General features: G+C 36.9%; 1 protein-coding gene across 1 annotated transcript; it reads right to left on the bottom strand.

The window, feature by feature from the left end:
* Positions 1-5,429: 5,429 nt before the first annotated feature.
* On the bottom strand, positions 5,430-11,260 carry LOC102804677 (uncharacterized). Its single transcript, XM_078013065.1, has 8 exons — positions 11,242-11,260; positions 11,105-11,134; positions 10,772-11,028; positions 7,815-7,878; positions 7,571-7,720; positions 6,475-6,617; positions 6,309-6,387; positions 5,430-6,048 (listed from the first exon to the last, which is right to left on the bottom strand). The coding sequence occupies exons 1-8, from the start codon at positions 11,258-11,260 to the stop codon at positions 5,810-5,812; spliced, it is 981 nt and encodes a 326-aa protein (XP_077869191.1). The 3' UTR covers positions 5,430-5,809.
* Positions 11,261-11,667: the final 407 nt, after the last annotated feature.

Here is an 11,667-nt window from a genome sequence, read left to right as displayed (position 1 = left end):
ATATTTCTGTGGCGCACTTTGACCATTTTTTTTTTTTTTGTTTTACAGCAATTCAGATGGCATCAGTTTTCATGTTTAGAAATATGAAAACAACTAAAATATGGCAGCAATTATGTAAGTTTGTTTTTATATTTAACAGTACCAATGGCATGAGGGACAATAAATAATTATGTATGGGTACTTTGTAAAAATTCAAGCTGATATATGGACGTTTTACATCGTATTACATCTATTTACTTAGCAGTGAATGTATAAACCTCGAAACAAAATAATTGCATCACTCACTTTTTGGACGTGGGGAGTATACTTCAAATCGAAGAATATTATTCAACTGTGACTGTATCCTCGACCGTGTATCAGCAAGGTTTGGCACAATTTTCATCATCCATTTCGGAAACCAGCATTCCAGGACATTCTCGAATTCACATTTCAGCAAATGTAAAATTTCAATAAAAACAAAAAGCACAGGATATTTTCTAATCCGACATACTTCATGTAAATGGCGGTATTTAATCGTTTCGATGCGATCAATGTCAATAACTGTTGCATGATTGTTTGGACTCGGAAAAAGTCTGTGATCGTATGGTTCGTTTCCAAGACGGTAACAGTTTAGTAACTGGTTAACCTTAGCCTTAAGAGTGTAGCTGAACTGTTTCAGTGTTCGTTCTCTTTCCTGTACCGTGGAGGCCTCCCGTGCATATCGCATTCGATTCGCGTTGATGTCCTTCTTAGCCGACACAAGCGCGGCATACATACCATCTGCCATGTCCAAGTCGAGTAAATTACATCTCTGCAATCTGTCAGAATAATGACGGAGAATATACGGAAGGTCTGGGTTATCTGTCAGGTGCGTATTCAACTGACTTCCGCTCACAATGATCGGTAGAGGCGCGTTACTTGTGTCGCCTAGTGACGCGTCTAGCTCCTCGTTTACTTTCCACAGATACCAAGCCGAGTTGCTGAGATTGCCGAATAAAGTGTAGTTCAATTTCTCTAACACAGTGACGTAATTCTCTAATTCGTGGACCATCCCCAAATACCTTGGAACGTTTACTTTCATGACTTCAACGGAATGCCTCCTCCAGTGTTGTGTGTTATATTAAGTTTAATCACATGACTTTTCTGCTAATCTTAATAAATGTAAATTAACATCATACCCATGGTACCTGAAATGAAACAAACAAGCCTTTATTTACATCAACTATGAAATTAAAGTTTCTTAATTAAATTATGCAATATTGAATGCAATGAAACTAAATCAGAACACGACTAGAGAATAACATATCCAAGTTCTACATTTCTAGACTGGAACGAATTAAACAGTACAACGCCTTATAAACATAAACAAGAAACTGCAAGGACGACTGTAAAATGTCCATACACGTGTATGTAAACATTTCGCGTTCGATGTATTCTTCGCTTTATAGTATTACTAGGTGTACAATAATCAAGTGTATACTACCGTAACAACTAATAAGCGAAAAGCGGAAAAAGCCTGACATGTGTATCACGTTTTGTTTCAGTGACTTTCAATAAAGATAGTGTTTCGACAAAAACAAAATAGACCACCTGCCGAGACAGGGGTAACAAACTTAATATAAATTGAATATTAGATTTTGTTGTACTGCCCAATATTGGGTATGTTGACAACAATTACACGAAGAAAGTAAGTCGTAGTGCTAATGCTATTGCATTATGTAGCAATGAAAGCTTAATTAAAGCAGGGGAGTCGTCATCTGCGCATGCGTCGGTTGGCCATAGCGTGTCATTGTTTACAAACAAGCGTCTACTAACGAGACTTTGCGGCGTTTTTAGCGTGTGTTGTTATCATCGCTTGGAACTCAATTCCCGCGCGTGCGCAGGTGACGACCCTCCCGCTTTAAATAACGATGGTCTTCGCGATGCGTCTTCTTCGACATAGGTCCCACCCAACGTGTACGATGCATATAAATTACATCGTTTGTTTAAACGATGAAATCGTGCACGGCTGTGCGACGAAACCCGGCCTTCTGACTTCTGAGCTGATATTGAAGTTCGGTTGCCATGACTTCATAATTCATAAGTAACGCGTTCATCACATTATAGGTAATCCGCGTCCTTCCTTTTCAAATAAACATTTAATTAAATAAACTGAACTGAACTGAAGGGACACCTGCTACAGATAAAGTGAAAAATCACGATACATTTGGGGTTCAGTAATCATACTGCCTATATTCATACTCTCTATATTTTCCATCTAACTAATAAATTGATCGGTATGTGGCTTAATATTACATTTCGTATGTACGGTATTAATAATATTTTGTCTCAGAAAGATAACTTAACAGTGTAAAAGCTTGCTTGAATTATTAAAAATGGTAAATAAATTACACATGCTAAACGCTAAGTACACTGATGTCTTACCTTACTTTACGATGTGTTGCTTGGTGATTGTGGACAATATTTTAAAACATGCCTGAGTACTGTTGTAAATTATCAGCACAGCCTCGTCTCAGGGCGTAATATACGGCGCGGCATAATAAGTAAATAACAACCGGAGTAACTAAAACATGTATTTAGATGATCCTTTCAGGTTAAATGATGCGGCAATTGTCTTAAATTCTGAAGCCTAACAGTATATAAATTTTACCAAAAGCGAAAAATATTAACGTTCTCTACGATGTGTGTAAACATAGTTGTAAATACCTCCATTCTTAATAACGCATTGCACTTTGTTGGTCGAATCGGGTAATGTGAATACTGGCGCATGCGCAGTATGAATATGTGAGTGGACCGTTGCTGTAACCGTGTTTTACTCCACGATGTATTTGTAATACGCAACGTACTCAGTACTGACACCACACAAGAGTATGTCACAGTTAAATACTCCGCAATTGAATATGGTACAGCATTTCAATAACATTCTCCGGCCAATATATGCTAAAATATCTGAAACGTGTAGTAGTAGGTAGGTATCTATTTTCCTGGAGGTCGAGTAAAGACAACTGAGTAAAAATACACAAAAAAAACACATAACAATTAATTATTCTGGTACAAATTGTGAAAAAAGTTGCATTTTACAGGCAGACTTTTGATGGCAAGAGAAGGGCTGATATCATCGGGTAAACTGTTAAATTCGGACGCAATGTTTACATAAAAAGATCGCTTATACATGTCAGGAACAATTTCAGATATTACGTATTTTGTTATTGTCCGAAACCTTCAATTTTGCCAAATGGTGTGCCTTATCAATAGGCCGAAAAACATTGGTTATATCCAATTTTAAAGATAAAGGCTATTTTTTGCCATGGAAGTTTGACGCGTGCGACGCCATTGGTTGAAATCGTCAGTGTTCGTTGTGCCATTGAAATAGTTTCGTAGTGTACGTTGTCATAACAATCGTAAAGGTCACGGTAGAATAGTGAGAACTTAGTTCTTGGGATAAAATTTGATTTAATACGTGAAAACATAGCGTGTCCAATTTTGCTGTCATAGGTGTCATTAATATATCATTGCGCTGTCTGAGCTTCTTTATATACAACAGTTCAACGATTTATATGGCGCCTGGTTGCCGTAACGACCAAACTAAGTATTTGTTTATGCGATGTTTCATTTTTGCATGAAATCTCGAGCAGATGGCAGCTTCAACTAAGTAGCTGATAATATATGTGAAACTGGGAATAATATTGCAGTTGTTTACTTGTCTGGACTGAACACAGACAACACCTGCTCTAAAGGTCAAAGGGTCGGGTCATTTTGTTTTGCCGGTTTGTATTTGCATTCATTTAGAGACGGGTGGTCTTTATACTTTGTTCGCGCTGACTAAATAACAACATATAATTTATGCGATCGTTGATAAATTCATCCCCCTTGCAAAACATGTCAAAGTTATGGTTCCCAAACTCAATTACTGACGATAATTATTTTATCAACACAGTTAAACTAGATTTGATCTAAATCTGTTTTCCCATTGTATGTATATTTTCAAGGGACCGGGAACCCACACATTACCGGGGGATCACCTGGTTACGTGCATTAAACTAATAAATGTGCCCCAACATTAAATCGCCACCGCTCATGTGAATCACGCGCACCTATTAGCCATGCTTGGCCGTGCTAAGTGAATACGATACAATCCAAAAAAGGGTGTATGTGCGTAGAAATCGTGGGTTGGCTCTCTTGAACGGACGTTGATTTGTCACTGCGTCACAAAGAGTATGTCACAGAATGACGTCCTCTACAGAGAGCCATAGATTGCCATAACGACATTTAATTGTACATCTATATTTCATTAACAGCTTTGCGGACTGGACACTAGAGGGAGCGCTTCATGCTGTTTTTAAAGACCGTATTATAAATACAAATCAAGTTGACGTGCATTGTATTAGTCTACGTCGGTGTCTATAAAAGAAAATCGTCACAACCGGCAATACCACTAACTCACTATTTCCGGTATTCCTGCGATTGATTACAAACACCATATTGTCACAGGGTTCGTCAGAAAATCTATCACAATTAGACTATTCGGTTAAAATATATAGGTCTTTGATTATACTGCTAGGTGAGAAGATTTTTGTAAAATACGTACACTTTGCGATCAGGACATCAAAATGCCACCTAGTCGGGCCATGCTGTATGCAGATTGAACAAGTGAGCTTTACCAAGCCGATGATGCGGGGAAGCCACTAACAACGGTGTTTACATACCAAGCCAGTAAACAGCGTATAAGTACTGAGAAATAATTTTAAACTCATAGTTGCTGTCGACATAGAAAGTAAAGTAAGCAAATAACACCGAATAAACGGCAAGGTAAAGACTATGTCTAATTATAGTAAATACGTACTGCGTACGTGACTCGAACCGGCGCTCGCGTACGGCACCTAATCGCCTAGCTTCACGCCACTACACGTCTTCCCCTCGGCCACCGGGCATCCCCAAAAAAGGATGCTTAATAACCGAGCTTATTACGTGCAGAGAACATGAAACCCGTCCACGCGATACGCGCCACAGTAAACAACGTGTTGATTAAGGAAAGTTTTGGGCGTCCAACGTCGATTTCATCTTTCATGTTACCGTTTCACGCACACACTAGCACGCGGTATTGGTGTAGGAAGTTTCGTAGTCTGTAGTAATATTCATTGTTATTGTTATATTATTGATTGCACTTATGTGTACATGGTATGTTGCTTATAAGAATATTAAATCTATTATTTTCCTAATTTGAGTAATGTTACCTTCTTATTTTCACTTTATTATGATTGTTATCCGCAAAGCGATAAATTCCAGTTCTGAATTTACTAAGAGGCCCATAATACCCTATTTTGGTGGGTAAAAAAAATCAATTACGAGAACTAAGTGGCGTCCTTCATTGACTGGATTTGTTCGCGTGAAATAACATTCAACCTCGTGACATGACAAATTAGTTATAACATTGGAGCAATGCCACCAAATTTATAGTTTTTCACATCGAATTTTATTGAACTATTTATTTATTTATTTATTTATTTATACACAGGTCAACGGGCAGACATATAAGACAAAACAAAAATAATAAATCAAAACTGCAATCACAATTTAAAAAAAAAAAGATATACCACATTATATATATAGATTTGAAATTATTTGACAAATTGAAGGCAGAATCAAAATTGTATACCGAATTACATATCGATGTATCTGTATGTTTGCTTTATTTTTTAAGAACGTATTTACAAAAAGTCTATTTATAATTTATATTTGTACAAATGTTGTTGTTTTTTTATTGAAACCGATACTGTGATTCTCGGTGATAAATTTCTATTAAGAATTGTACTTGTAACATAAACTTCGGTCACATTACCAACTCTTCTATTCCCAGACCACTTACTAGAAACATACCCATAAAAGTGGATTCTTGTTGACAATCTATCGTTGCTCGCGTTGGCAAATATACTTTCATATAAAGCCTATCCCCCGCTCTTAATTCAAATAAACCCGAGTGGAAACTACTGTAGTAGTAGTCGGAATTTTTACGTTGAGTTTTACCACTCTTCATAAGATTAATTGGATCGGCTTCATAAGCTGTACTCTCTGCAAGAAAAAAAAAATTATTAACAAAACACCAAAGACATTCGGTAAGATTTTTAAGAGGTCAGAGCGCCCTCTAGCGACGAAGAACTTCTGTGACGTCAAAATGACGTAAATAGGCGCAAGCAGTGTCCTTCATGAACGTTTTGCATCACTGTATTGATTGTATACACTCAAGAAATACTACTCATGGAAATTGTTATGAAAATTACTGCGAACGCTGTGAACGGGTAATCAATAGACAAAATACTGGATTACATTACCTAACACTGTATAATGTAAATATTCCATTATATCTGGAGAACTCGGTGCACTGTCCAACTCCTCGTCGCGAAAATATGCCTGTAGTGATAATTCAGACGAAATGTGTTAACAAGTGAAATATAACTATAATACAGATTGACGCAGTTACATTTTTTTTTTGTTTACCTGGCTGTATACATAGTAGATTCCGGACTCCGGTACTATGATATTATACTGATCGCACTGTACGTTCTTTTGGAGAGATCGGCCATACACTGCTTCCCAGGGTCCAACTTTAATGTTTCTGTTCCTTCTATGTGCGTTAGTAACTACATAAACAAATAAAAATAATCATGATGCCCCGTACCGTAAGCTATACATCGATGAATTGAAACCATCTACATATGATTATCAAATATTTTTGCCATAAACACGGAATTGTGATGATCAGACGTGCGAACAATCCATGTATTACAGAAATTTTATTCGACATATCATAATGATAAACACGTTTGGATACAAATTGTCGTAAATACATAGTCACAAACATCACTCTAACCTTCTGATGATCAGATAGCGAACTAGTACACAATTCTGTAAGATTGTGAATTACAGGTACGTACTATTAAAGCGGGAGAGTCGTCACCTGCGCATGCGTCAGATGGCATTAGCGTGTCATTGTTTACAAACAAGCGTCTACCCATGAGCTTTTACGTTTTAACGTGTGTTGTTATTGTCGCTTGGGACTCAATTCCCGCGCGTTCGCAGGTGACGACCCTCCCGCTTTAATTTACACAATTTCATTTCCCTTGACGAAGCTAGTTCTATAAAATAGGTATTATGGCTATACTTATGTATAACCACGCATCAAGTTAAATAAGCAACGTTTAGACAATGTAATCTTGTGATGCCACACTTTTACAGAACTATTTACATGTTAGTAGCACCTGGTCTCATTTGTTCCGAAATATCGAAAATAAATTTTCGATTGTTTGAAAATGATATCCACTTGTATTGATGATATCGTAATCTAGATGCGAGAGCGTAGTTCTTCTAGTATATTGGTATACAATCGTGGTCACGGTGATCGATAAGTTTAAGTTCACAGCTACTCAGTTCCGCCGAGTAGCGTGGCAGTGGCGAGAAAATAAAATGAAAAAAACACTTACTACTTAAAAGTTTTCATCTCTTCATGGAGATGAATGATTGATACACCCGTTGTTAAAAAGATGCCCACATTTCAGACCCCACGTAGTATTATTTATATTGTAGACATACTTACTTCCAGAAAACCCATTAGTCTTGCCTGTCACGTGGATCGCACGTGGTAGGACTGTACGTTCACGTAGACGTGGAGCATGTCGTAAATTGAGCGTGTTATTCTTTGCCACGATGTCTTCGATAAGTCTTTCTATTTGCTCAATAGACAACTCTGTACCGACAAGAACGTAACAATAATACGGGTTATAATTAGACAGTATAATTGTTTGCAATTCAATAAACCCATAATGTACTAAGAATATAACCTGATCGGCGACGATGTTCCTGTTGGTAGAAGTTCTTCTTTTTTGAAAGTATTTTCGAAATCACCTAAAAAAAGAGAGTAATATGTGTTACACAGAATGATTTTGCATTGAAATAACCATTTGCGTCATTGTTTTTGCTCCGACTTAATGATGAGGCGCAATCTGGTAGAATGCACCAAAAGAGTTGTGAAATACAATTTCCCTATTAATGTTTTGTATGTTTTTATCCGTTAAATAAATCTGTAGTGGGATTAGGCTAAAGCACAGTCATGTGGACGGTTATCAGCATGAAGTTTATTATTTCTTTCACATCCTACGCCTATTTTCAACGTGGGCTGATTTTCGTCTTTCAGATTTGAAGTAACTTTGTGTGGGCAAATAGTCAGCTGACATATATACATTGTTTGAAAGACTTGATGCTACTGTTACACGGCATGCCACTGATTAGAAAACTTGTTTATTAAAGTAATGAAAAGGGAAAGCTGTGTATCTACGTTCAATTTTAAAAAGCAATGAAGTCTAGCACGAAATGCTGTACCTGGTTCTCTCAATGTGAGAACAATCACCCGGGCGCAATTGTATATTCTAGAATGACATAACGATAACACTTGAAAAAATAAATACAAGTACGTTCGGAAATGTTCGGGTTGGTCTGTCGCGGCATGTATCCTGCAGAGTTGATTCCAAGTGTACACCTAAGAAAATAGTAATTGAGTCTGTTCTTGCGTGGTTCGAGCTTGAATAAAAAAATGATAGAAGATTAGTTTGCATATTTCTGCCGAAATTCAAGTTGACATACTCGTGCGCAACTTGTTTTTGTCATTTTATTTTTCTGTATACTACAACATCACGTATACCCCTGCATATAACTGGCTTTTTATTGAAGACATAACAAAAAATCAGTATCATGTTCTTTTTCAGATTTTTTTCCATGAAACCTTAAGCTTGTAGTCATATGTAAAATATGTTACACAAGCTCCTTTAGTTGAGTCATAATATATTTATACACCTTTTTGTCAATAACCTGTGTCGCGACTGTTAAACTAAGTTTGACCCTCTAATCATAAAATGTGTCAACGGGGACAGCAATCGACCGCATTCCGCAAAACAATGAAGTAGCTAAGAAGTAGATGGGAAAAACAAAGTAATTAATTTATCAAAATCTAAAAAAAAATCCGTCACGGTAATTTACAATTGTATTAAACCCGCCTAGTGAGTAACTATGTGACTAACACGCACGGTACAGAGAGCTCAGTAACGAAAACTGAGACACGGACAAACAACAAACAAACAGGTGACGTCGTTGCTATTCGCCTACTTCGATTAACATACAAAGCAGTCAAATGAATATCTTGTGATCTTATCATCAATTCTGCCACAGCACAATTTTTTAAATTACATATGGTGCTACTTACTGAAGTCTTGCTAAATGACCAGTAGTTATGTCGTACACAGTAAGAGAAAAAAAATCGCACATAAATTTAATTTATGCTCATATATATAGTTAAAGTTTTCTCTTTGCACCTACTTTAATAGAACATTATTCGTCACCATTAATACGGAGAGGGAAGTTAATATGTGATAAAAAAATCGAATCATGATGTACGTTTGTTGGCTATATTTATTTTTTGCGTGTGTGCCAACTTTTAACCAGATCGGCCAATGCGGGACAAGATGAGGGTTCGAATTGAAGACTACAAATAATAAATAATCTGCTTGCAAGCCAATTTGTCGGTCATGTGAAACAATGGCGAAAACAGCAAATAATAATCAGCAAATCTACCCACTCGGGCATTTTCAAATTGAAAACTCTAATAATCGTTGTAAATTGTCATGTAACAGTGCTATGGTAATATGTATAGACCAAATTGTATTATTATTATTGAACAAAATGTGTTCAAGAAACGACACACATCTAATGCAAACAGTCCTCGAGCTCGTGTTCGAACTTCGTGAACCAAAACAAATAAATGTATAACAGGTGACGTCGTTGCTATTCGCCTACTTCGATTAACATACAAAGCAGTCAAATGAATATCTTGTGATCTTATCATCAATTCTGCCACAGCACAATTTTTTAAATTACATATGGTGCTACTTACTGAAGTCTTGCTAAATGACCAGTAGTTATGTCGTACACAGTAAGAGAAAAAAAATCGCACATAAATTTAATTTATGCTCATATATATAGTTAAAGTTTTCTCTTTGCACCTACTTTAATAGAACATTATTCGTCACCATTAATACGGAGAGGGAAGTTAATATGTGATAAAAAAAATCGAATCATGATGTACGTTTGTTGGCTATATTTATTTTTTGCGTGTGTGCCAACTTTTAACCAGATCGGCCAATGCGGGACAAGATGAGGGTTCGAATTGAAGACTACAAATAATAAATAATCTGCTTGCAAGCCAATTTGTCGGTCATGTGAAACAATGGCGAAAACAGCAAATAATAATCAGCAAATCTACCCACTCGGGCATTTTCAAATTGAAAACTCTAATAATCGTTGTAAATTGTCATGTAACAGTGCTATGGTAATATGTATAGACCAAATTGTATTATTATTATTGAACAAAATGTGTTCAAGAAACGACACACATCTAATGCAAACAGTCCTCGAGCTCGTGTTCGAACTTCGTGAACCAAAACAAATAAATGTATAACAGAGTTGCAGATTAGCATCTAACATTTGACGTGCGGTGTCAACGTATGCCATCAGTGTAACAAACACTCAAAGCGTAATTCAAATAAGGAAGTTAAAATAAGTTATACATTAAAACACGTTGTTGTGAACCATCGTGTGATTGTATGTTGAAACTGAATTAAAAAATAAACCACACTGGAAACTTCATAGAAAACATCATACGATGAGACTCCTGATTTACTGTTGAACAATTCCGATTGGGCGTAAGAATATTTCCTATTCGATGTTTACAAATAATAAACAAGCTCACCGTCTGCAAAGTTTCCTCGCTCACTCCACAACAGGGTAGAATACCCTGGTTAGATAGTGCGTCAGATCCACTGACCGCCGTGCCTGTGGCAGTGGGACCACATCTGCAGCCAGTCTCCGTGTCTGGGTCACCAGTAGGGCGCTGCGGTATCTGCGACTCCGCCAGAAGTTTTATGGTGTTGCGTGGTTCTTCTAAATGTTCGATTCGAAGTTCAAGACTTGATATTTGGTTTTGATAATGTGCAATAAGAAACGTGGCTATAAGTGGGTAAATAAACAACACTATGATCAATTGAATTATTAATAAAATTAAAACAGCAGTAGAAAAACTGACCCTGTGGCTTGGTTGGTTCATATGTGTATACTTTTGGTCAGATTGCATTTTGAAATCGGAAATCTAAAACTTCTGGAGCCTGGTGAACCAATCTGCAGACAGCGGGACAGATGAGCAACTGCGCTGAGCTTATATGCCCGTTAACCACGTGACCATGTTGGCAACCGTAGTATGACCCCTAACACAACAAGTGTCAGTTATTAATATAGATTACCGCACTTGTACTCCGTAAAATGTGAACTACTAGTATTTACAATGGTAGAAGGGTCTCAGAATTTTTTGGAAATAAAGTTAGCTTACGATTCGATTTAAATGATCAAAGACGAAGTAAAAACAAATATTTGATCTTAATGAAATGTGTGTTAACCACCACATGATTGCATTTAGAACAGTCCTTCAATTGTAAACAGTTATTGTTTATTTAGCTAGAGTGCAGTCTGATGTGCAGAGGTCGTTTTCTACCGATAGGTACTGAGACCTTGACATAGTTTATGTTTTGACATATTTTTTTCGTCGTTTGTGATCTGACAGACAGAATTAAGGCATCTTCCGCATTGTCACTG

The sequence above is a fragment of the Saccoglossus kowalevskii genome, chromosome 1 (assembly GCF_978046115.1).
Source record: "Saccoglossus kowalevskii chromosome 1, keSacKowa6.1, whole genome shotgun sequence".
In the NCBI taxonomy this organism is placed as follows: domain Eukaryota; kingdom Metazoa; phylum Hemichordata; class Enteropneusta; family Harrimaniidae; genus Saccoglossus; species Saccoglossus kowalevskii.
This window is presented reverse-complemented; position numbering and strand designations above follow the sequence as displayed.

Excerpts from the sequence above, each read along its gene's own strand:
- LOC102804677 (XM_078013065.1), bottom strand. Across the intron at positions 11,029-11,104 it reads TGAACCAACCAAGCCACAGG|CCACGTTTCTTATTGCACAT; the intron begins GTCAGTTTTTCT and ends ACCCACTTATAG. Across the intron at positions 6,049-6,308 it reads TTTACATTATACAGTGTTAG|AGAGTACAGCTTATGAAGCC; the intron begins GTAATGTAATCC and ends TTTTTCTTGCAG.